The sequence below is a fragment of the Hipposideros armiger genome, unplaced genomic scaffold (genome assembly GCF_001890085.2).
Source record: "Hipposideros armiger isolate ML-2016 unplaced genomic scaffold, ASM189008v1 scaffold_88, whole genome shotgun sequence".
In the NCBI taxonomy this organism is placed as follows: domain Eukaryota; kingdom Metazoa; phylum Chordata; class Mammalia; order Chiroptera; family Hipposideridae; genus Hipposideros; species Hipposideros armiger.
In genome coordinates this window covers 2517176-2544007 of record NW_017731438.1, presented here as the reverse complement: position 1 = coordinate 2544007, position 26832 = coordinate 2517176, and the positions used below count along the sequence as shown (strand labels likewise).

At 43.8% G+C, this 26832-nt stretch overlaps 1 protein-coding gene across 1 annotated transcript in view; it reads right to left on the bottom strand.

Annotated features, from left to right (window-relative positions):
• Window positions 1-7557: 7557 nt before the first annotated feature.
• The window catches only part of SFMBT2 (Scm like with four mbt domains 2), a 209111-nt gene continuing 189836 nt past the window's right edge, over window positions 7558-26832 (bottom strand). Inside the window, exons 16-20 of the mRNA XM_019644530.1 lie at window positions 18569-18744; window positions 17233-17399; window positions 16624-16887; window positions 15702-15830; window positions 7558-8067 (exon numbers count right to left, since the gene is read on the bottom strand). Coding sequence (XP_019500075.1) covers window positions 7927-8067; window positions 15702-15830; window positions 16624-16887; window positions 17233-17399; window positions 18569-18744 — 877 coding nt within the window. The 3' untranslated portion in view covers window positions 7558-7926. The remainder of the gene's footprint in view (window positions 8068-15701; window positions 15831-16623; window positions 16888-17232; window positions 17400-18568; window positions 18745-26832) is intronic.

Genomic DNA, 26832 nt, shown 5'->3' with positions numbered 1-26832 from the left:
AAGGTATAAACAGCTTTATTTCAACACTGTTATAAATATACATGGGAATATGATAAAGTGATAGTTGGACATAGTGACATAATGGGTCAATTTAATAACTGCCCTTTATTTTCCAAATTTTCTACAATGCACACATATCACTTTAATAACTAGAAAGAACATTTTTAATTTGAACTTCCAACCCATGTCTTAAAGTAATTCAGAAAGGATTCATGTCACGAGCAGTCCCAATTACACAAGGCTGAAAGGTTTCCCAGGCTCCAGATGGCGGCTGGATTTCACCAGAATATTTTGTCATTATTATTTGCACACTGCATATGCGAGTATAATAATAGTTGCCTGCTGTCTCAGGCCAGTTCCCTAGAAAACAAGTCCTGAAGATAAGGTTATAAGCTGATGCTTTCTTGGTGGAATCCCAGGCTGAGGGAAGTTAGGCCTGGAAGGGGGCAAACTCCATGCAGTCGTGCATTACCGAGCAGGCCACGATTTCACGAAGAAGCACAAGGAGCTGTTTAGATCTGTGGGATGTCTCCGGACACGCTGTGTGCACCACCGCGTAGGGGGAAGGGCCAGCCGGGGGAAGACAGCTGAAGAATTTATCGGCTGCCTACACCCTGTCTCTCACTGATCGAAGTTCCCCCATGGGACATGAACTTCCTAGCACTTCCAGGTTCTGTCACTTGAAGCAGCCACATTTCACAGCCCAGTGCTTCCTCTGGTTCCAGAAATGAAGGGAGGAATTAAAGCTTTGATGAGTCCGGGGCAAAGGGCTCTGAGAGCCAGGGTGCTTGTGGCTGTCTCCATGGCAGACGCGAGACAGCTTGCCTGAGTTGGTCCTCACCCCCGGGGGGCGCTAGGGTGGCTGGGGCTATCCACAGGGGAGCCACAAGGCAGGAGGCAGTGGATCTGGGGACGTGCTTTCACTGACAACACCGACAACCCCTTATGCCACTCACACTGTGACATCCAACGCTCATATGCTGAGAGGACAGATGCCCTCATTTTTTTCCCAAGAGGAGAAATGCAAGTCCAATGTCCCTCCCTGCAAACTATTCTCTAAAAGAGAGCAGCCCTGATTTACATATATATTCTTTGTATTTCCAGCCTTCTTAGTACTAGGAAAAGGACATTCTGGCATTTCCATCTTGTACACTGCAGGCCATCCCAGGTCATTCTTAGGCTGGCTCCGAGTGGTCTTTATAAGACTATTAAATCCCAAGTTATAGGTAAGTGCCCAACATCCTGAACGTCCCATATCCAGTTTTATGTTCTGTCCTGCTTGGTCTGACACCCTCAGCTACTCCCATGTAAGTTCCCAGCTTCTGCCAATGGGCATTGGCCACATCCTGTAATTACTTTGGTGTGTGGACCATCCTTCCAAGGTTGGGGTTTGTAATGCCCAATCCAGGCTGCGCTGACACCCGTGTCATTATCATGGGAGTGATGATGGGTGCGGACACATCCTGAGAATGATGTCATTTTGTAAAGCACCTGCAGTAGGTGAAGTTGTTCCATGGTGTTCGGGCAAGGAGGGTGCTGAGAAAGCGTCGTGCTCACTTCATTATATATTCAGTCTTTCAATTTTGTCATCATCAAAATTCATTACAAACAGAAATCCAATGGTCATACTTAGCTATATAACTCCTGAACTATATGCTTCTAGTATATTCTGAGAAAATGAACAATCTGCTTCCCTCTTTTGTCTGCCTTCTCGTACTTTTTTATTATTGAAGTTTTACTACGAGCATAAAGTTCCCATAATTATAATTTTAAAATGAAACAAGAACTTTCTGTGTGCCGAAACTGTCAGCAGGGCAAAAGGGTATATTTAAAGTAAAATGCTTGAGAACCTCTGCAATTGGGAGAAGGGGAAATGTCTCAAAATTCAGGGTTCCCCCAGCTCCTTTCCCTAAATGCCTCCTACACCCTTTCACCTTACTTCCGTCTCTAAGTAATGTCACTGGAGTCTGTGGTGGCACAGGAAAAAGGAGCACGTTCCCCCTGTGAGTGGCTGGGTGGCAAAGGGACCTCTTCCTCTTCCGAGATGGCTAAGACATATTTGTGACACTTAAAGGACAAGGATAAGTGCACTTATGGTTTGTACTCACTGCTCTCATAGACATAAAGTAGCAGTAATTATAGAACAATTAACATCACTGGAAATGGGAAAGCTAGAGGTGATTACGTGAGGATATATGCAGAGGGTGCCAAAAAAATGTATGCACATTTTAAGAAAGGAAAAAACTGTATTAAAATTGTAATACTCAATATATACTGATAACAAAAGATGAATACAAGTCACGTTTGACTTCAACTACAAGAGGTGCTCAAAGTGGTTACCATCAGCGTCCAGACACTTCTGATTACAGTGAACATCGTGTGGTAGACTTCTGTGGCGAGCGTGTAAACTGTTCCAACACCACAGCAGAAGCAGCAAGACTTGTTTCTGTGCAAGGCATCCCGGATCTTCCCTTGTGCACATCACACATGGTACCATGCCTCTCAGACTTATCACGAATGCGTGCAATTGTTAGGCGTGTTGGAGGTTCTGTTGCATACTCATACCTCTATTATCGTACTTCCACAACCTTCTCAAATTTCAAATACCACTTCAAAATGGTCTTGCGCTCCTCGAACAACCATGCTTCCACCATTTTTTTTACTGTTCTGCCTGTCGCATGGTGACGCTAGCATTCATTTGATTAACACCATTTTTTGAGCGAATATCATACTACACATTGCTACCGTAATTCAATTCAACTTCGAAAAGTAATACATAGATAACATCTCTTAAAATGTGTATACACTTTTTTGGCACACCCCCACCCTCCGGGTAGTAATGTTTTAGTAAAAAGAGTAGACACAAGTTCCCTGAGTTCAAAGTTCCAAAGCTAATAGATGGCCCTGAAAGGTAACAGCATTTTGAGAGCTATGTTTATTAAAACCCTGTAAACTACATCTTAGTGCATGGCAAGAAAAAAAAATTCTAATGCAAACCCTAAAAATAATTAATAACCTTCAACACAAAGACACAAGCACCACTATAGAATTTATTTTTACTTTATTAACAATGTGGCTTACAATTTGTTCAAGTAAAAAGGGTTTTTTAAATTTAGAATAAAAATTAAAATATAACTCTGATATAGATTTTCATTTATTTACATGAAAACATATATACAGAATACAATCTTACAGCAAACCAACAACATGCCCTTTGTCCTGCAAATCTCAAAAGTAAAAACACCAATTTTTCCCTTTTACATACCAAAACATACACAAGATATGAATCAAATTTCAATACAAACTGGAATGCAAAACAGTAAAAGGGCTTGAGACATTCACGACTATGGATATTTTATGCTTTCAGATATCATGCTAGCTCCCATTCTGAACAACCAATGAGATGATTATTTTTTTCCGTCATTTAAAAAATGTTGCCTGCAATTTCCCATCACAAGGTGATTTTCAGCAAACGTTTGTCCCAGAACTTGATGTTTTCTTCAATGCATCTCTTTGGCCCATGTGAAGCTCCACTCTGACTGGTGATGTGACAAGACCTACAGACACACTGGTACCAAATCCTTGCCATTTACAACAAAACCAGAAAGATGGAAAGTCTACAGCTCAGGACATTGCTTGAGTGATTACTGATCATCTAAACTAGAGGTGCTTTTAACCAAAACCCAAGGCAGTACCAGGTGTTAGCAATAACAGGTTTTAGGTAAATGAAATGGGTCAGAAATAGCACGATTCAATTTTATCACATCATGTTTTGAATACTTGTAAACCAACTCTACTGATAAAAGCTATGAGAATCAATTGACTTAAAAATTCAACCAAGTTAAAGGGAGTAAAGCAATTTCCAGAAAACTCCCAAACAGAAAAGAACAGTGAATAAATAAGAGAATCATTAAATTGTAATAGTTGCCAACATAGCTTTCCCTTATTATTTAGTTATTGCACCAGAGACATGGGCAGTATGTATTTTTCTCTCCAAGAATTTCTTCCTTAAAAATGACAGCTATCTTAATTTACTATTTTTCCCTTCAAATAATTATACACTCGATCACAGCTTTCTAAAGACAGAATAGAGTACGTGGATCCTAGATTCACCATCTTAACCAAAAGGCAAAAATGATGCTCAAACCACAACAAAGATTATAACACTACTGTTTCTATAGTTCTATATACAGAAATAAATATAATGGGCATTCTACAAAAGAAGTATGGAAACCCCTAGTACTTCCAAAATGAAGATAGAACAGCTCTTAGAAAGGGGTGTCTGGTGTAAGATAAAAGGGAAATCTCTGAACTTGCCTGATCCAACACTCAGGATTCTATGAGACAAATTAGGAAACTGAGACCAGTCTTCAAAGGCTGATCAAAATCCACTGTCTAGAGATTTTAGTAAGGGTCAGAGGTGGCAGTGTTAAAGGTTTGAGTCACTTTAATTTATTGAGGAACAAATCAAAGCAAACACAGGAAATAATCTTTCAAATATGATCAAATAAGGTAAAGCAACCTAATAGTTGTACAGCTCAAACACTGTAAGTCAAACTTTGATCAAATGCACCTAATTTTAAAAGTAATGGATGAGTTCTCCATGCTATGCAACTCTGTGGTGAAGGAAACTGGTCTTTGCTGGTGTTTTTTTTTTTTTTTGAAAAGCAAAGAGGTTGTTATGCCAGTCGTACCCTGTTTTTTTTTAGGTTTCCATGGTTATATTTTTGTGGATAGGGTATTTTTTCCAACACAGTACACATGAAGTCAGGAAGTTAGGAGCTGAAACAAGCTCCGTTAGGTTTTGGGTGGGATCAAGTGATGGACTCTCATTAAAGATGAGGTGGCATTTCTGTTTCCCAGGTTATAAACACATCCAGGTGGGAGAGTGCCTGCTAGGCCAGGAAGAACATGCTTCTCGGCCAGTTCCGGGAGGTAATGAGCTGTGTGGTGTGTGCAGGATCCAGGTATGGAGGACAGGACTTTGGTCCTAAACTATCATCAGAGACAGAGGAGAGACTGTAGCATCTGGGGGTGAAGGGAGGAGGGAGGGACATTGCTTATGGGAGTGTTTCAACCAAGGAGCGTTTGCTTTGGGGCTGTGATGGCACTGGGGGGCACAGGTGTAACATCAGCGTTTCCTGCCGTAAGAAACACAGCAATAACACAGTAAAATGTCCCTTGGAAATTGGCCCTATTTCTAAGACAGAAGCTGGTGATAGGTGAATCCTACATAGAGTGAATACCATCTTGCAATTCTGTTGCCGAATTGCTACTGGTGTCATCAGGGAAATCCCCCCAAAACGCCAAGTTCAGGAGGAGCTGGCAACACTCAGGCAAAAGCATTCTCTTGGTCCCAAAATGTGTGTTGGCTTTCAGAAGGGCGGGGAGATGGCACATGGATGACCTCCATGGCGGTCAGCCAGAGCTGGGCCTTCTCGGGCCCCTGGTGGCGACCCCCTCCTCACCACGCACACACAAAGCAGAAGCGGAGAGAGAGACTGAGGACGAGGACGGTTTCAGGCACCTGGCCTGCGGGGAGCAGGAAGCTTCCCACAGCCATGAGGCCGGGTCTTCCCCGGGGCTGCCCGGTGGGGGCCTTCCGGCTCCTGTGGGCAGATTCCAGAGACCTCCAGAAGATCTGCTTCCTCCGGTGTAGCACCTCCTTCTCTGTGCCATTCCTTGAAAGGGCATGAGAAGGTCACCTTCGTTCTGAAAGCACAATGTTATGCTGTAGCCACCTCATTCCTTCATTCCCATTTCAAATGCAACAGGAAAAGCTCAGCTTGCAAAGGCCACAGTGAAGGATGGTCAATGAGTCAGCGCACGGAGAAAGCCAGGATCTTGGAATGCGTGCCCTTTCCAATTGCTTGACAGAGTTTAACTCCACAAGGCTGAACATTTAAGGCCAAAAGCATGTGGCTGAGAAGAGAGACAGGCTGGAAGCTAAGTCCGTGTCACCGTGGACAGTCCACCGCTGGTGCCCGCCGGCGGTTTAGGACACCGGCCCTTCCATCAGCGGTCCCCCGGCAAATGCATTTGCCAGGCATTCAAAACTGGGCTGTAGAAATCAGCTACAGGGAGATGACAAAGTCTCCACTGCAAAATATGTGTTCTCCATTTTCATCCATCCCAGTCACAGAATGTTAATAAAGGTTAGCATTAGTAATCATACTTTTCCAAATCTGATGATCACGCCTTCAAAAGGTAGCAGGATTATGAGCAGCTAGTAAGCCCCCCACATGGTATTACTGGAATTGTTGAGACCCCGATCAAGGAGAAAAGATCGAGGTAACTACAGTGAAAACGGTAACCGAAAGGCATGCAGCCTGTGCTTTTTATGCCCATGCCTCAACTATCCGAAGGTTCGGCTTCCTTGCCTATGTTTGAAAAGGCATTCGGGCGACTGCTGTAACAATGTAACTGCCCACTGGGGCTTGAAGATGTATACTGGGTCACTCAGAGACATACACATACGCTTGGTACAAAAGACCAACCAGTGTTGACAGCTGCAGATCTTTCTGCAAATGACTTCACCTATTCAATGAAAATTGCCCAAAAAATGTCATAAGCAACCTGAAAGCCAGAGTGAGCCACAGGAATTATAGAGTTAAAAGCTGTGGTGACAGCCTTCTTGTTCATTCACTCTCTTTTCCTCATTTTGACCAACCTGGGCTCTTCCCTTAGAAGGGGCAGGGTGGAGACAGGGGAACGTGTGCTCACTGCTCCACTCCTGTGTTCCAATCTGTCACTTTGCAAGAATGAGGTCCAGAGTGACTCAGAGTCACCCACGGTCACAGAGTTTGTAATTTGCCACCCCAGGTAAGGACAGGGGCGACACCAGGGCCAGTGCTTGCTAGTCATTGAGCGAGCTGAGCTGAATGAGAAAGACGCTCACTGGGAATCTCTTTAGGATCCTGCCGCGGATCCTGCTAAGGGGGTGTAGCTGGTTTGTGAAAAGCTTCCCTCAACTCTCTTCTCATTCCTGCTCTCTGAAATTAAGCTTTTGCTTCAATACGCAACTCATCATTTCCCAAGAGACTACAGGAGCCCCTCCCTGGTCTGGTCACAGTTCAGTCAGAATGTTAGCGCTATTTGAGGTTCCATAAAAGAACCTGCAGAAAGAAGTCCTCTCTATAGACTTGCTAGACGTCCATCACTCAAGGAAACTGTCTCGCTGCAATGATACGTGGCCCTCCTTCACTCCCCGTGCTTCCCAAAGGCTCCTCTGACAGGCGATGCAGCTTCAGCTCATCTTTCTATCACTACATCCTGAAACATTGCCTACAGTTGTGTTTGAGAAATGAGTTGCCACCAAGATCAAACTGCGGTGACAGCCACATGAGTGCCGACGTGAAAGAAGCATCTCTAAATGTGCCTCAGGAGTAGAGCAGAAACTGCCAGACAGGCACCCCGGCTCAGTCACACTCACAAAGACATCCACTGCACCTTAGTTCTCAAGGTCCTTGGTTTAGGACCTTGTTCACAGGAAGCAGCCTGCTCTGGGGTGGGAGAAAGGCGAGATGTGGATATACAAAGAAACTGTTTCATATCCCGCATGGTCTGACACACAACTTTAATTTACACGCTCCGGAAGCCACTGCTGTGGTCCTGAGGTGTGCTTTAAAAACATGGAACTATGGGGCCGGCCAAGTGGCTCAGTCGGTTAAGAGCGAGCGAGCTCTGAGCAACAGCGGTTCGATTCCCGGCCCGAGCTGAGCTGCCAACAGGTGGCAGGATGACTCAGCTAAAAAACAAAACAAAACAAAACATGGAACTACGAAACAGGCTGGAGGATGGAGGAGGTCCTTCGTGCTTCTTGTTTTTCAGTGACAGTGTATGAACCATCTCACATCGCCCAGAAAAATCAGAGTTCAGTCCTGAAAGCTTCCCAGGCCGCTGCATCGCCCAGACCTGGGGGTAGAGTCAGTTGGCATACTGAGCGTAGAAAGCTACTTTGACTCTCTCGATCTGATGGCACAGCTTGATGGCGGGCCCCAGCTTCAGCTCCATGCACTCCTGCACCGTCGGGAGAGTCAGCAGCAGGAGTGCCTGGCCGTCGATGTCCTGCCGGAAAACAAAGTCAGGTTAGCTCCCAGTCAGCACCAAGGCAACGCATTCATCATGGCACCCTCCATCACGGGGCCTAGGGCATGAGAAGCTGCTCTCACTGCCTCTGATTCTGCCGAGCGCAGGCAGAGGGCAACTTGGCTTGATGGCAGTCTCATTTTTTGGTTTATCAATTCTCTTTGCTAAGAAAATTCTGGTTACTCTGAAATTCACATGCCTAGGCCAGTGGGGACAGAGAGCTGGAAGAGGTGGGCTGCTGCAGGAATTCTCTCCCAAGTTCACTGCCCCTGGCTGAGGGAGCACCCCGGACCCCCAGGCCCAGTCTTTTCACGCTCTGCTGTGACTTAACTTGAGCCCCCAGAAAAGGGTTCTCTACTAAAAGAAAGAGCACGCTCTCTTCTCTGTCAAGGTCTGACATCTCACCATCAGGATGGCTGAGAAGATGCTGGAGAGATACACTAGCTACACAGCAGTTTTCTAGAGGACAACACAGGTGTTTAGACACACGCACCCACACGGAAGCCCACCTGCATTCACACACCCACATCACCCAGAATGGAGTGCTGCCTGTACACAGGTCTACTCCCCTGCTTTGTCTTAGTCAGTCCTTCTGTGTCTGTAAACTGTAGAGGCCCCACAGAAAAGGTGTTTGTTAAATGATGGTTAAATTGCATGCACTGCAGGAAGAAGGGCACAAAGGTTCATCCCCAAACTTTAGGATCACCCCACTGGATAGCTTTGCCTCTTCACCAGCTTGCGTCCTGTAATAATCGGGTTTACTGATGTGGCTACTGTTTGACTGGGTAGCTGAGTGGAACCACAACCCCTCTCCCTATCCACCAGGACATGCTTCACATTCCGGAGGGAATAACTGAGGCTCCAAGAGACCACAGGCCCAAGGGAATGACAAAGGTCAGTGGTAAATGAGGGCATAAAGGAACTCAGCACCCCGGAATTTCTGCCACCTGGGGAAGCAGTGCTGGGCTGCCCGAAGCTGCAAAGACTTACTTCTCATGCAACCACATGCAAGCATGAATCTCATACTTCATGCACACATGCCTTATTTTCTTAAACCAATGGTTTATTTAGCTTTATTTGTCTTGAAAATATCTACAGCTAAGAACAAAACTGTGTGTAAATGTTAGCCTTAGAAAGCCTAATGTTGAGAGTAAGCATAATTTATCTTATGATCAGTTTAAAAGCCATCTTGATGTGCTCATAGTCGCTAGTAAGTATGGCAGCAATGCAAATTAAGTATTAACTGAACAAGTAACAATGCAAGTGCAATTTACTATTTTGAATTACAGACGAGCACTAGCCATGATGCATGCAACAATAAGCCATGTTTCAACCAAGACTCAGTTTTGACTTTCTCAAACCACAAATTACACACATCAGTCTTGAATACACACTGAAAGTAGGAGATAAACTAATTAAAACTGTCAATGTGGGGCCAGCTGAGTGACTCAGTTGGTTACGAGTTAGCTTAAGAGCGCGAGCTCTGAGCAACAGGGCCACCGATTTGATTCCCACATGGGCCAGTGATGCTGCGCCCTAGCTGAGCAGCCGCTGAGCTGCCAACGGGTGGCAGGATGGCTCAGCTGGTGAGAGCACATGCTCCTAACAAGACTGTTCCATGGTGGGCTACGCCTGCCCGTAACTAAGACTGAACTTGGTAACTAGAGCTGAGCTGCCACCCGGAAGGCTCAGGGGATAGAGCAGGCACTCTTAACAACAAGGCTGCTGGGTTTGACTCCTGCATGGGATAGTGGCTATGCTCACCTGCAACTAAAACTGAACTTGGCACCTTGAACAGAGCTGCCACCTGGATGGCTCAGTGGATACAGTGCACGCTCTTAACAACAAGGCTGCTGAGTTTGACTCCCACATGAGATGGTGGCTACGCCCACCAGCAACTAAGATTGGAACACAGCACCTTGAGCTTAGAGGCCACGCACTGTCAATGGGCAGCCAGATGGCGACTGGCGCCCTGCACAACTAAGGTTGAAGAACAACAACTTGGCTGGTCCCCCTCCCCAATTCCCCAACACTGTTGCCTTCCCCCAATTCTCCAATTAAAAAAATAAATTAAAAACAAAAAAACCAAAAAAACAAAAACCTGTCAATGTATTCTTGATTCTATATTTACATCATTTTTTTCTATAGTGTGTTTCCATATTATTTTACTTGCCTTTCAGATGCTACTTATTAGGCTGGTTGTAATAAGGGGAATTGAAAGTACTGAGAAACAGTTTTTTATTCAGGTCATGAAGCAAACAATGGGACCCACTGGCCTAGAACCTGTTAGCCAACTCCACTTTCAGGGCCAAAGCCACATATACTGCAGCAGAAATGGACAGAGAGGCCACAGACCCAGGAATACCAAGTCTTTTAAGCATCACAAACCTCACAGAAATACACTGTAAGTAGGAAGAGGACTGATGTTATTAAACTATGTGCAAGGGGCTTTGCCGTCTGGCTCAATGAAACCAACAAGTACAAGATAGACTAGAACTGAAACTTATTTTTGGAGATGGAAACTTTTTGTTAAAGATGGAAATTGATGCCAGAAAAGCTAGCTGATCCAACTAAGATCATATAGCTAGTTAGAGACAACACTGGAACTAGAATTGTGGTTTTCTGATATTAAACTTTGGGGGAGAAATTATAGCTCAGCTTTTGACATCTGCACTTAAGTCATGATGGCCACCTTGGGATACACAGAATCAATTACAATGGAAAATCAGCCCTAATACACACACACTCCCTACAGGCAATTTCAGTAAAGGGAACTGCCATTTGCATGCATCACATTCAAATGGAAGATGTCATTTATTTAATCAACAAGCATTTACTGAGCACCTACTAAGTGCCAGGCACTCTCAGGATCTCTGGGAATATCACATCAAACAAAAAGAAGATTCCACCCCAGAAGACGCTACAGATCTCAAGGGAGGCAGACAAATAACCAGACCATTAACAATACAGGGAGATTAATGTATGGGCTAATTAAGCTACAGGCGCAAACAGAACAGGCAACTGAACCAATTTCACAGGAGTCAAGGCAGGCTTCAGAGATTAGGTGATGCCTAAACTGAGACCTAAGGGACCAGTGGGAATTATTAAATTAATAATTCCCTCATCAGGAATCAGGGAAAAGCAAATTAGACCTGCGATACAATATAATTTTATACCCACAAAAATTAAGGTCTGACAATAATTCTAAGTGTTGACACAGAAGAGTACCATACAGGGAACCCCCTACACTACTATGGAAAGGCACACTGATATACTGCTCTGGAAAACATTTTGGCATCCCTTCGTGAAAGTATGTAAGAGAAAATCGAACAAGAGCACAGTAAACACAAAATTCAGAATAGTTTTTCTGGCTGGTGGACATCAAGGAGTGTGCGCCTAAAGTTTATCAGAGGTCTCAGTTTTGAGGCCACGGTTGGGGGATGGGGGCTAGTTCACCCGAATTTCGAGTGTGGGAAACCTGGAACGAATGGAGCTCAGCCCATTTTTAAGCCTTTCCTCCTAGGAGCTGGTTTAACGTGGCTCGTGGGCCTCATGGTGCCCACACAGAAGCCCCTGCACATCTGGGGCTAACAGAACTGCGAAGACACACAAGCTGAACTGTGTGTGCAGAGAAAGTCCTGTTTGCACAAAGATGAAGATTACGGGGTGGGGGTGGATTATGGCTCAGCTGTCTTGATTCATTATGGAGGTCTTTCACCCCGCTTTTTATCTGGGAAGAACTGACAGCAGCTGGGCCTGATATCTGAAATGGGGTGAGTGGTAGGCATGTAGTTTGTCTGTACTCAGCCACCTCAGAGCCTCCGGCTGTCACTCTGGGTTTTCACCTCATTTTCCATCCTCCCTGATGATATAAGACAGAATTACAGTGTTCTTATTTTGAGAAGAATACACTAACAAGAATAAAATCAGGCCTCTGATTTCCAAACACCAAAGTGTCATGCTGCCTGTGGAAAGGTACTAGAAGTAGCAACGTGACCATAAGATTGATTGTCAGTGGTGTGCGAGAACAGTGGTGGTGGCTCTGTGACGTCAAACATGGTTGACCAACAAGTCTGTCCCAACTCTCATTCATGCTGCAGACTACATGAACACAACATCCACTCCACATAACACAGGGAGCGGGAGAGAGAGAGATGGAAGCAAAATCAGGCAAAATAATAATACACACAAGGATACTGCGAGGAGTCAGGAATGATGGGGAAACTCACCTTGCAATCCCTCTCTTATGTAGCTTCTGTTCTGGCTTGAATGAAGTTTTTTGCCTTTCTGTCTTTAATTATGTAGTAACAGACGTAACAGTTAATTTAATTTTTGTAAACATGTTGTCATATAATTCAGTATTGCTAGCAAATCACTTGCTATGTTCAATACAGAATTACCATAAATGGACTACTAATTTTTAGTGAATGGAATATAATAAAATATACAACATGAAAGTTATGCTTAGCATTTGGTAAAATTAAATTTATTTTGCTGTAGAGGTCAGTACAGGACTTGGCAGTTCCTTAATGGGGAGATTAGAGTCTATAGAAGCAGAAAGAAGAGAGAATAGTCTAAATGTGAACTAAACCTGGAAACTATCCTGAAATTATTATTTTTTTATTGAAGTAAATCACTAATTAAGGTACATTGCGTATCATGTCTCTGATTCATAAAAGGTGAATGAATAGGCAAAATTTTACTTGAGACTTTTGTTTGTGTGGAATTTTACTGGAAAAGGCCCATGTTTGCAGCATGAAATTATAGAGTACAGCTTTTTTGAGCAGTTGCCATAACGTTTCAGAATTAAAAGGCATGCATTCCAGTAATGGGAAACTTATGGTTCTTGTAAATGTTCCTGGTGGCTATGAGCCTCTGAGCTTACAACAAACATCAACTCAGACAGCTCCTACCTCCCTGCCCCGTGGATTCTCGCATCCGCTGGTGAATAAAGACCCTGGGCTCCTTCTGGTTCATCTAAAAACTCGCACTGCACCTGCAGTGACCCACTGGAGGCCTCATCAGTCATGGCCATGGCATTTGGACTCAAAGATGACAGAACAAATTAGTAATTACAGGTCTGATTGAACGGGAAAGGACTCAAGGGCCCACACATCTAGATAGCCTAATGGGCATCTATCTGCCTCTTAGTGCAACAGGTGAAATAGCCGAATATGAAATTTAAAATTAAACAGGGATAAGGCTATTCTCATTTAAAGTCTACCTATTTTTCTCTCTACGTGAGAAATTAGTAGGTATGTAGGACTAAACCTTTAACTGACATGAGAAGAGCAACTGAAGGGAGCGCCCTGCCCATGCATGGCTTCCATGCCTGGAACACTTCACTTCTTAGAAGCCATCACTTGGGAAGGCGTGAAACTTTCTGAGATGTTGTTATAAGCTGGGCTAAGAAGTACAATTAAAGAAGACTTAGTATAAGTAGTGTTTCAGCCTTTTCCCCAAATCAGCTTTGTTTTCACTTTCTTGCTTATTACTAGAAACTTGTAGAAGGAATCAAAACAGCAGCCTATTATTAGCCTTTCACAGTGCAAGTCGTCGTGCGCTCCCCCAGACAGTCTGACATCCAGGCGGGAGACGCTCTGTTCTGTTCTGTGACAGGACCAACTAAAAAACATTTCTCCATTAAAACTGGGAATTTGAGTCTAAAACCAAAATAGAACAGAAACAAGCTTTTAGACTAACCTAGGATGCTACCTTCCACATCTGCCTTTTGACTGTTGGAAGGTCCAAATAGACGCCCCATCAGTGTATGGTGAGTGTACACGTGGATGAATAGATACGTCACACTGTGTCATCACCATGTGTCCTGTATTCAAATGCAATGCTTTTTGGCATCGCCACTGTTAATAAACACCAACTTGGAAAAATGCTCTATTAGGCAGTGCATTAAGCAAGATTTCAAAGTTCTGCTGTATTTCTGTTCTCAAGACAGAGATGCTCCAAATCACATAAGTCCTCACATTTCTTACAATTCTCTTTCTTTTCTGTTGGTGTGTTTCAGATGAAGAGACGTGTTCGCTACCCAGGTTCCTTAAGGCAAATGTAGCGTTTTCCTATGCGTCTGCTTCTCAGTGGTGCCCAGAGAGGAGGTGCAGCTGGTGTCAGACAGCAGGGAGGCGGCCTTATCCCTCTCACCACCACTCCTTCACTCCGAGTGCATTTACTGGGTGTCTACAGGAGATTCCAGTGGGTGATTGGAGGAGACCTTTGAATGTTAAGAACTACTCTCCCCTGGGAGGAGCTGGGAACCGTATTGATTTGCTTTTTACAATTCATTGCTGCATGATGGTGAACTTGGGAGAGAATCTGGGAAACTCACTGGGAGCATGGGAAATCACAGGCCTTTCTTTTTTTCTTCTTCCTGATTTATTGCTTGAATTACCCTCTTTCTAGACTACTAGTTTGTGTAATCTAAAAAAAGCCTGGATAGACATTATTTTTAATTTATACAGGAAACAGCATGTTTGTTTTGTTTTTTTAAATACAAGGTCATTGAGAGACAGAAATTTATAGTATGAGACAATGCAAGAAATTTCAACAAATTAAACAAACATAGTAGAGTACAAGTCATAGGCTTAAACTTGAACTTTTTATGCGAGGCCAGTGAGAAGTGTGCAAGGTGTTTAGAGAGTAACAATTTGTTTGCATGTTAACTTAAGGGAAAATGAAAAAAAAGTCCTCCTTTCTTAGGACACATTATGGCATGTCTTGAATTTTAGCTAATTACAGTTATTTCATCTGCTCGATTAGAAATTCTTTTAAGGTATAGATTATATCAATTGTTTTTGTACTTATTCATTATACATACCATAGACTTTAACACATTTTACAAAGAAAGCAGGGAAGAAAGGAAGAAAACAGTGATGAAAGCATTACATACAACACAACGGACACAGGGCTTCCCCTTCTGGGAAGAGCGAGGGGACACGCTTTTCCGTTTGTCCTGCTAAGTGTATCTGAAAGCCTTGGTCATTATAAACAAAGCAAACATATGAAGACTCTGAAAGGTGAAAAGAAGGCAGACCATCACCTGGGACTGTGGCGCCCAGATATGACATGGTGGAGAGTGGTCTGGGTTTTCTGTTTATTTGCTTGCCTCCTATACCCAAGATTTATTCCTAAAGAAGCAGGCAACTGAGAAGTGCCAATGGGCACGATGACAAGAGGCCCGGCAGAGGCGTGACCTCTCTAGGCTAAGGATCGAGAAAGGGGTAGCCCAGGGAGACAAAACCTTTCAGACAATGACTGTTCCACTGCAGGACAAAGCAGCCCACCCACCCACGCCAGCAGAGGCTGAAAGAGGGTCCCTGACTTCCAGCCTGGCCAGGTGGCCTCAGGCCCTCCAGCCCCCAGAAGGCTGTTTCTGAGAAGGCCAAGTGGAGAGCCTGTACTTCCATCTCCACTTAACAGCCAAGAGCCCCCCAAGGAGGGTTAGGTAGAGACCACATGTGGACTTTCACCCCCTACCCACAGAAGTAACGAAGAAGTGCCCCTTCCCCTGCCACAGCCATGCCACAGAAAGTCACTAACAGAAGGTTTGAGAGCCAGAGTCTCATAATAAAATCAGCAAGCACTCCACAGAAACACCGTACCTGTTCCTGAAATATTTTGGCCAAAGGGGCGCAGTCCGTCAGTTTAATGAACCTCACCACGTCGGTCACCGTCCACTCCAGAGGGTTGCTCTCCAGAACCAGCCTCTCCCCCTCCTCCTGCTTTACTTCCTGCAGAGGGAAGGGGGCAGGCACTCATTTTATCACCGGGTGGTGGGCGGGATCCTCTCTAACACCCTGTGGGCCTGAGCCAGACTTCCGGGATCCAGAGGGGCCTCTGCCCGGCGGTCTCCCAGGAGGCACCTGGACAAGCCACAGAGACTTGGATCTCTAGGGACTTTCTTAGCAACTCGTCTGGGGTTAGGACTTTGCTCCAATAACTTGTGCACCTTTAGAGGTAAACAAAACAACAAGGCACAGTGATTGCAGCTGTTGAAGTTCGGGAAACTTCATGTCTGCTTATTAATGATGCATCTCTGACTGAAGAGGGGATATGAATGATGAGTGGCATATGCAAATGTGTGCAAGACAGCCAGCTAGTCCCCCCATTCCTTCATGTATTGCCTTTGTTCATTTATTCATCGAAATCTTATCTAGCACTTAAAAAAAATTTCAATTATAGATGACAGTATTATTTTATATTAGTTTCAGGTGTACAGTGTAGTGTTCAGACATATAATTTGCGAAGCAAGTCCCCTGGTTAGTCTGGTACCCACCTGGAACCCCCATTTATTTTTGTGACGATGGTGCCAATGACCTTTCAGCTGATCACATGGCACCTGTGGGTTTGGGGAAGCCCTGATGACATCACCAAGCTTTCTGTCCCTGACTCAGAAACTAAGCTGCAGCAGCTGCTACTGACTTTAGTATTTTAAACAGCTGTCTCAAAATCTAGGCTGTGAACTATGTTTTCTTCTTCATCACTCTGCCCACACAAGCCAGCTCCAGGGCCCAAGCACTTTACCTCTGCTGTCTCCTGGCCGGCTGCCAGACCTTTGTCACCGCCCTCAGCACAGGAGGTGGCCGGCACTCTACGAGCCCGTCTTGCCCTCTCCACGGGCGGCCGGCGCTCCTGCTCAGAGCTGCTCCGCAGGGTGACAGCCCTCCGGGGCCGGGCAGAGGGCACCTCGGCCGAAGAGGTGTCTGTCTGGTCATCCCGGACCTCGGAGCCTGTTTCTTCACTCCCAGTGTCATCGTCCATGGCATCTGCATCCTCCTCTTCACTTTCCTACAAAGGATTGAAATGTACTGAGTTAGGTGAAAGGGGGCCTTTGTAAATGCAATAGGCTGGCTTGAATCCTAGTCCTTTCCTGCCCAGATGGCCCTGTGCAAACCACTCGGTGAGGCCTCTGAGGATGAATCCAATAGTCCCAACCAAGGTCTGTCCACCCAATCGCAACCCTTCCTGAGCTAGGGCAGCTGACAGTTAACTCTGTTTTCAACAAATGAGGAGAAAGGTTGCTGGTATGTCATGCTTCTAACCATCAAACTTTCATTGCAGCCTTCACAATTAAGCTGGCACATGACCCTGCATCCTAGTGGACTGCTGGGAGGCGCTTTGGGTAGAACGTACCTCCCCCGAGCCTGCGGCAAAGTCCACGGTAGAAGACCTCCGTTTCTTCTGCACAAAAATGGATTTTCGCCGTTTCCTACGCCTGGCTGGTTTAGGGGGTCCACTTTCAATGTTGCTTTCCCCAATTGGGGGCTTAATGATCTTCTTTCTCTTTCCATAATAATAGGCTACAAGAAGAGAGAGAATTAAAAGCTTGTTTTAAAGGCTACACACATGTACCTACGTGGACAGAAACATGAGAAAGAGGGGTGAGATTCTCGCGATTCCTCAGTGAGTGACCGTATGTGCAGAATGAAATGGGGAGAGATATGTTATGTATATAAAAAAGAAGGAAATTCACACTCTGACTAGTGTTTCACATATGTTCAGATTCCTGGTTCTGACACATAAGTTGACAACTCCCAACTGGTGGGGGCTCACAGAGCACTGTTCGCACTCGTGGGTCCTGGTGACACCCTAGCAGTGGCTGGAACATGGGCTGCTGGCAGAGCAAACTTCCAGGTCACTGTGACAGGGATGTGGTCACCCCTTGGATGAGAAATAAATGGGGGAAAACGTAGAAAGAACAGAAGCCAGGGTCAGAGAGAAATCTCAAAGCTTGTGCTACCCGTGGTGCAGGTGTCTGGTAGTGGCTGATGCTCAGGGATGAACCCAAAACAGAGGCAGGACAAGGCCAATGAGAAGGCAGAGGTCACCGACCTCTGACGGGAGATGTAAGAGGCACGTGCTAAGAGGGGACATCCTGCCAGGAAGAGGTCTGAGCAAAGGCGGGGTGGGCCATGGTAGCAACTCTGAGTTCATGCCATGGGGCAGAAGCAGAGACCGTCAAGAGCAAAGCAAATGGGGAAAGTACTCCACTTGAGAGAGTTCTGAGGAAAGGGGCACACATGGTAAGAAGCAGATTATGACAAGGAGGTGGCCCCGTGTCAAGGAGGGCAATGAAAGACTTGGTATAATTTCTCAGTGTTAAAAAACCAACAAAGTAATTCTGGTTTCGAGCCATACCAATAATCAATTTTATTGTGCTCTCCTTCCAGCTATATATAGTTTTCGAAACCAACCAATCCACTGAAATTCATGACAGCGTACACATTTCTTCTTTGCCAACACCTACCAATGATAATCGTCCTGATTTTAATCATCCCCATCCCTTCCTCACACAGGCCAGAAACACGGAAGGATCTACCACAGGAAATTGTAAATTCCATAGCAATTCCTATGAAAAACTATTCACAAGTTTATAAAAACAAAACAAAACAAAAAAACCCAAAACACCAACTACATAACCCTGCAGTTTATGCCTATGGACCTGTGTTCTTTCATTATTTCTACTCACTGTATTTGGTTTTGGTATGAATGGAGCAGTTTTCTGGGCAGTTTTCAGAAACCAGCACAGGACTGAACAAATTTGGACAGCATTCCAGCTTGGCACAAACCCGTCGGCAGAAATCCGCGACTTGGTCTGATGTTCGTACGATCTTGGCCACGGCCCTGTACGTTTTGCCTCTGTACCTAGGAAGAAGTAAGGAAAAGCAAGGGCAAGACCACATAATTACTCCCACCTGTGTTGTATCTGGTATTCCAAAAGTAGCCCCTTTATTTTCTAACAATAAAGCTGGCTGCATGGGTTTTCCATGTCATTTGTTTTTATTGTTCTTTATGCTCTCACAAAATATTTTTGAGAAATGTCCAATATCATGCACAATATACGTGAGGGCAGTGCTAAGACAGAATCACCACAATAAAGATTTCCATTTAGCATATTCTCATTGGGGCATATGTAACGTAACACCAATTCCGGATGCTTCTGGAATCTAGATATCGTCAATTGTTGCTCATCGCTTTTGAGAAAAAAATTTTCTCCTACCCAAGAGAAGTGATATGCAGTGAAGTCACTAACATGAAACTAGAAGCCAGGCCTTCCAGCAAGCAGGCTGGCTTCTTGTTTTAAACCTACGTCCTGCAGCCCTCATCCAAATACTCATGGCAATAATGGTGTAAGTAATGCCCGCTGAGAAGATGAGCACTTGGACATAGGTTTGAATCACCTTTCAATACATTTTAAAAACTACCACTGGTACAAAATAATTATAAATGTTCCACTGGCAACAGATCATAGGCCTTTCTTTTTAGTTCACATCTCACTAAACTTAAGAGTCCACTGAAATGAGAACGCATCAATATAATGGGGCCTATTAAACTATGGCCTTGATGTGTATACCAATCTTCAAGGTGAAATCTCAAGTAATTTACTTTCCATCACATAACATGTGGGGGGAGCTCTAGCAGAGCACACCCGTGTTAGATCTGGGAAGCTAACCGAAACCCAGAGGCATGAGGTAGCAAGGAAAGCCAGCTAGTTAGGTGATGACGTGGCCTCTTCGCCAACCTGCTCACACACTTGCTCATATATTCAGGTCCCCAACAGTCCTCCACAAGGCACAAGGGGGACATCAGGCAATTCGTGCAAATAGGCATATAATGTAAGGAGGTCACCACTTTTGTAACTTGCAAAATGAGACATTAAGTTCAAAACCTAGGTCTGGTTCACAAGGAAAAACGCGGTGATGAAAATAAATAGGATAATAAACTAACTGCTCCTGAGTTTATTGTAACTGATTTTTTTTTCCTGTCTTTATGAAGACTAGTTAACTATTTCCCGCCAAAAAAATAATTTTTTAAAGTACCAACAGCAAAAAAAATTAAATTCTAACTTGGAAAAATCAGGCTTTATGTTCATTAACTGGTCGTTCACACTCCAGTCCCTCCGTCTTCCTTGTTCTTCAATTTCTTGGAACAGCCAGGCTTGACTTTCAGTGTAGTAAGAACTAAAGAGCAACTCTTTGTAGATAAGGTCATGCTCTAGGGCCGACAGCCTTGGATGACCGCTGATTTTTCTAGGATCTGTATCATCCCTACATGTAGAAACGCCCGCTGCCCCTGAGAAGGAGACCGCCTGACTCACCTTTGGGTGGCATATGCTTACTGCTTCTGCTGTGTTTCATAATAAACACAGCACACCTCTGTGGACATAGCACATTGCTAATGTCGGGGGAAACGTAGAATAAAAATACAGTTTTACTGTACATTTTCCCTTGCATTTTTTTGCTACCACAATTTCGATGTTCCTGGAACTCTCTCTTTTAAAGAGCTCAATATCAAGGTTCTTAAAGTCCCTTTAAAAAAGTAAAATAACAGAAGGTAAAAAAGCAAGAGAAACATGAAAATTGTGTCAGAATTCAAACTGTAGAAGTAGGGCCCAAAGACAGATATTTCTGTTCCCAGACTTCCAAATTCCCAAGCAGGCACTTCCAGAAACATATGAGAGGTGTGTAAGGAGAAAGAGAAATTCCATGGGAAATGGAAAAAATGTGGCTTTTTACTCCCTTCTAGCATGGGATGATTCGATGGAAGCAAGTGTTTCAGTGAACCCTTTCACAATTAGGAAAAGCCAATCTAAATTTACGAAAATGGAATTTTAACATGGTTTAAAAGTAACGGATCTTCTTCCCTGCCCTTCTGGAACAATTCTGTCTAGAAGCCATGATGGTGGTCGTGAGGGTGGGGGTACTGGGCAAGGCGGGTGTGCAGGCTGGGGAGGTAAGGCGGGACCCGCAGCGTGTCGACACAGGGCCCTTCGGGTTTGCCCCAGCTACCAAAGCTGCCATGCCCTCTCCCTTCTGTGAGGACAGCCCCCATGTAATAGCTAATTGTGGCGGGGGCGGAAAGGCCTGGCCACCTAGGCCCAACTCAGGACAACCATGGAGGGCTGTTCAACGCCAGAGCTGCCCAGGAGCTCCAGCCGATCCCTCCCCCGGCCCAATCCACTGCCTTCCTTGTCTGTCCCAAGGGCCCTCCTTAATTACACCCCATCTGGAAGGATCCAGACCTAAGGCAGGTGAGGATGGGCAGCGTGGCGGCATGCTGTGCAGGGTGGGGAGGACGTCTGTATGTGGGGGACAGCCGGACAGGGGTTGGGTGCAAAGGCCTGGCACTGAGAGTTGGCACCCGAGTGAGGGGTGAGGACAGGAACACAATGATAAGAGACTGGTGCCAACCCCAGAGCCTGATCAAATAAACAAACATACTGAAGACAGCGTAAGCCAGGTTTCCCACTTGTGTTTGGGGAGATGGGGTATTATGCCAACAGCTTATTCTCAAATCGATCAGGACAAAGAATAGTCCCTTTATTCTATACTTGCAATATTTCTGTAATTTTGAGATTGCTTCAAAATAGACATTTAAAAAAGAAATAATACAAATAAATTTTGTTGTATTATGTAATGACAAACTACAGTAAGCTTAATATATATTTTCCATCAAATGCATGTTTCAAGTGCTACTGTTTTAGTACAGGCATCATTTCTAGTTGTTGCTGTACATGTGGAGAAAACACTGTTTGGAACATCTAATTCCAGCCTTAACTAATAATCTGGCTTGTTTTGGAGTTGGCCAAAAAATTAGGACAATTGTTTAAATAGCCTTTTTTTTTTTTTTAACGAAGACGTACGAAACAGATAAATATTGGCTTACCAAGATACACAGCCAAAAGGCAGCTCTAAGATTCTGCCCCCAGGTTGGGGTTGGCTTTCCCCAGCACCAAAAGCTTAAAAACTGTATTCCAGTGACATAATGCTGTAAGGCGGGATATGTGAGGAGACCAGCTCCAAAGCATGGGTCAATGCCCTTCACTTTATCCTCTCATTGTAAATCCGGAGGGAAAACGCTCAGCCATATCATTTATAAAACGGCCTAGCAAGGCTACTGTAAACATGAAGATAAGGTTTTTAAAGCACATATTACAAGTTTCACGAGGAAAATATCGAGAGAGGCAAAAAAGGCAGTCCACAGCAGAAAATTCCTTGGCATTATAAATAATCTAGGGAGGAAGGAAAGAAGGAAGGAAGGAAGGAAGGAAGGAAGGAAGGAAGGAAGGAAGGAAGGAAGGAAAGGAAAAAGGAAGTAGAAGATCACTGGGTTGGAGCACGAAGATGGTCTGAGATGACACCAGCCTCAGAGGCATACCTGGACACAGTTCAGGAGGCTGGAGGACCACTGAGGACACAGGAGGAATACTCTCCCTGGCTGTCACTTTGGGGACCCACTCAGAGCTGATATGAAGATTATTTTAAGATGAAGACATTTGAGATTCAACAGGTGCAGAAAGAAGCTTCCTCAGAGCTTCCATTATCTGATGAAAATCAGAAACTTTTGAGAGTGAGGGCTGCCATAAACTCCCTCTTGGAGGTGGCTTCTAATCCCAGGAAAGACCAAGAGTAAACCTACCATAAATCCCCTCTCGGAGGAGTTTCATGGCCAAGACAGAAAGAACACCGGCACCCGCACACGCTTCCTTATCTCCCATTTGTTCTTCTAGAAATCCATTTGTCTTTCCTATAGAAACCTCTGTTCTCCCACTAGAGGCCTTTTCTCCACACTCCTTCCCCGTACTAAGTTAGATATAACTTAGGTATAAGCTCCAAACCCTAACTGTCCTGTGTTACCATCGCGGGCCTTCCTGTGTGTATATTCATGGCACCTATAAGTAAACTGTCTTTTTTCTTGCTAACCTGTCTTCTGCTAGTTTAATTTTCAGACTCCCAGGTACTGCACATAAGAGGGTGGAGAAAAGGTTTTTTCGCCCTTGACATCAATAAGGAAGTGTGAGTGGCCTTCCAATATCTTCTGACCAACCAGAGTAGGGATTTATTTCTACTGAGTGCATACGACAGGGTGGAAAAGACAGATGAAGATGGAGAGACAAGAGTGCTTGAAAACATGGTTTCTTCTCTCTAAGTAAAAGTAGAGAAAAATCAAAATGGATTTTGAGTCCAAAAGAAATACAGAGTGAAAAAAACCAACACTGGCGTCAGGATCCATTCATAACCATCAGCATGGCCTAAGTGCTATCATTCGTCTTCAAAATGACCCATATCAGGACCTTGTCAGAGAGCCTTAGTAGGCAGGGAGAGGGGAGAGAGAATGGACAGCAAGAAGGTTCCAGTCCGTTAAGCTGAATTCACACCTTCATATATCAGAGGAAGAATTAAAAGGGAAGACAGGTGGTAACCCTGATAACTGACTACAGAAAAAAGGATGCTTCACGTGCTGTGAGAAAATCAACTCTACCCTTTAGTGACAACAAGATATGGCTCTGATTTCCTTCAAAAACTGCATTGGTCCCATCTTCAGGGTTAAGGTCCATACGTTGGTTTGCTGGTTTTCAGTCCTATGGTACTCAGCCCCTCAGAAGTTTCTCTCTTCTTTCTTGATTCCTGCATTTCAAGCAATGGGAATGTGTGCACGAGAGGGGTATGTGTTTGCTTTAGGAAAGGCCTTGTCTAATTCAGAACATCCTGAACTGGCCTGTGTTTGAACTAGAAACGCCACACCCATAATCCGCTGAAGTGCACATGGAAATTCAGCCTGTTCTTCCTTCACAAACTGGTCCACCTTCCTGCTTCAGGTAATGATTACAGTGCATATTTTCAGGAGGGAAAAAAAAATCACATAAATCTGAGCAAGGTAAAAAAGAAAAATCAACAAATGAAGAAAAACCTTGTTCAGTGAAAAGTCTCTCAGTCTGGGAATCCTTTTTCACATAAATCTCCTTAAGGCCAAAAATATTACATCTTACTGTTCACAAAATACGGGCACAAATAAAAGGCCCCAAAAAGTGAATTAAATAAAAACACATTCAAAATTAGTCTCTGCTTATGAAAAATAAGTAACCCAAATATCTACTCCATAGAGCTGAGCATAACTCACCTAAAAGCAGATTTGCCTTTATCTCTTCATTCCTGCCTACCTGATAATAAAGTCTAATTCACTCGAAATTATATCAGGATATTTCCTCTTCAAATATTCTGAATAACTGTAACAAATGACTAGGAATATCTATTAAGCCTCTGCCTGGCTTTTATAAAGATTATCACAAAAGCCATTTACAGAAAAGCCTTTTTATTTCCCCTCAAGAAGGCTCTATAACATGTTGGAAAACATATTTAAATGTCTCTAGATGCACTGAGCTGGAATTTTTTTTTTTATTACCCCTAAGATATAGCCTAAATTCCTCCTCCAGAAAGTTGTAATAATGTAGGTCAGTTTAGTACACATAAATTCATCGGAAAGAAAGAATTTTCTCTTTCAGAGCAGCTGAAATGAACTATTAGAATCCATTTTTTATTTCGCACTAGTTTTGCCTTTCAATACATGTAAAGACTCATCATATGTTAACGCAACGTGTTTTAGTAGAAAAGGTATGGTTGCTGGATAAATAGAAAAAAAACATCATGGAGGGACAACTGCAGGTGACAGTGTTAGTTTTTCTTCTATCCAGGTCAAGCCTTTTCAATGGCACCTCCAGCCTCTCAAGTAAATAGGTCTTTACTCTTTAGGGCAGCGGTTCTCAACCTGTGGGTCGCGACCCCTTTGGGGGTTGAACGACCCTTTCACAGGGGCCGCCTAAGACCATCGGAAAACAAAAAGATATTTACATTATGATTCATAACAGTAGCAAAATTACAGTTATAGAGTAGCAACGAAAATAATTTTATGGTTGGGGGTCACCACAACATGAGGAACTGTATTAAGGGGTCATGGCATTAGGAAGGTTGAGAACCGCTGCTTTAGGGGAAGAGAAAAGCATCGGAACCCCCAGATGCTTGGTGACAGTGCTCACAAAGCCCCATGGAGGAGCGCATGCCCTTTCTTCCTGAAAACACTCTTTGGAATATTAAAATTCCGCGACCACAACCAAGGCGACTGAACGCCTTCAATGCAGGTCTCTCTTGGCTAAGTTAATTTATTCATGACCGAAACCATGTCAGCCTTTCAGCCAAATGGGCAGACGCCAGCTCTCTCCCCTCCCATTTGCACCAAAGAAATAGCACTGTTGTCAAGATCTAAAACGTTGTCGTTTTACATCAGAAGGAAAGAGGTGACTCAACACGCGGTGTGAGGACAGGCAGGCTCCGGCTGACTGTGTGTCTGTCATGGTTAGCAGCTGCTCTGAGACACCACTGTGATCCTGCACAACTGAAACCCAGTTCCGACACACATTTTCTCCTAAGCTGCTGTGTCAGATTTTGCTGAGGAACTCATTGTCGTATTTGATACAGCCGGTACTTCGATGCCTTTACAATACAGCAGGGCTGGATCTCACTGAGTCTGTTCAGATTGTATCAGGCTGGATTTAATAAAGGCTCTGAACGGCTTGTTAACATGAAAATGAGTGCAAACATTGCAAAATGAATGCTCCCTGTCATTTTGGTATCTGGAGCAAGTTTCTGGCTTACTTAGGAGCAGGGGAGATTTTAGTTGAATTTCAGTTTTTTGTACTTTTACTATTTCCATGTCTGTTAGGTGTATTTTGGATGTACCGAATATTACAGAAAAAGTTTAAAACAAGAATTCAGAAGAATTTCTCTGTATAAATGCTTGCTCAGGATTTCTGCCACCACTGCTATGATGAACTGACATTACAATAAAGTGTTTTACGATTGCAGATATCTTCTCCTTAGGTAAAGTAGAAAATTAGAATATTAGGTTGGAAAAAAAAACTTTTTAATTGTTTCTGAAGCTCATTTAAATATTTCTTGGGAAGGAGGGGAGGGATGGGATATGGTGCCACCTTTCACTGACATGCCACCGCATGCAAATATTTTCCTTATTTACATATATTTCCTTTAACTTTTGTGATTTGGTGGAGTATCGATAGACCACAAATGACTTTTACTGAATCAAAAATTATAGAGATGTTCAAAAAAGACACTAGGAAACGCTTAGTGGATAACTGACAATGAATGTTGAATAACAGCACAACATCTCAACATGTCTACTCAGTACCACAAAGTTAACTACAGAGTAAAATATTACCGCTCATACAAATTATTTAATAGTCCTCAATTTTCACTATGAACAGGATAGGTACTTTATAGGAGGGGCTTAGGTACACTCTAGCCATTCAAAGTGGTTCACTCTCTCAAACGGTTCATTTCTGCAATGTTAGCATCTAAATGATACGTTAGGACACTTACACAAGGAGCTGACCAGTAAGATCTAGTCTCTCTGAAAAGCATAACTGGAGAGTAAAAGTCCTCTCAAAACAATGCAAAGTTATCTGGAGAAATGGATCTTTTCCTACCTGCCTCCTAAACAACCAAATTCCAGTTTAACCACCTGATTGGTGTGTTCAGTATCAGAGTTCAAGAAACTTATAGCAATGCAAAGATAGCACCTTTCCAATTAGCCCATTTCCAAATAAAAGAAGAAATGACCAACTACATGTTAACCCACAGCCCCTTCACCAAGACCAAACAGAGGTATTGGTTCTTTTTATCTTTTAAAACTGTCAGCTCTCAAAGTAAAGAACGTCTGGGTCTGGCATAAACTCTTCACGGTATCAAATAGTAAGAGCTGTTAAAGAACAATGTGTAATAATGACAAGGGCTTCTCGTTTATAAATGTTCCCCCTTTGATCAAAATCACCTGTTGGCCCTAAAACATAGTATGTCTTTGTTCTGAATGTTTAACACAATAAAATATTATTATAGTAAAGCAACTCCCTGCTTCACTTTGTGAATCCTAAGGCTTAAGGCA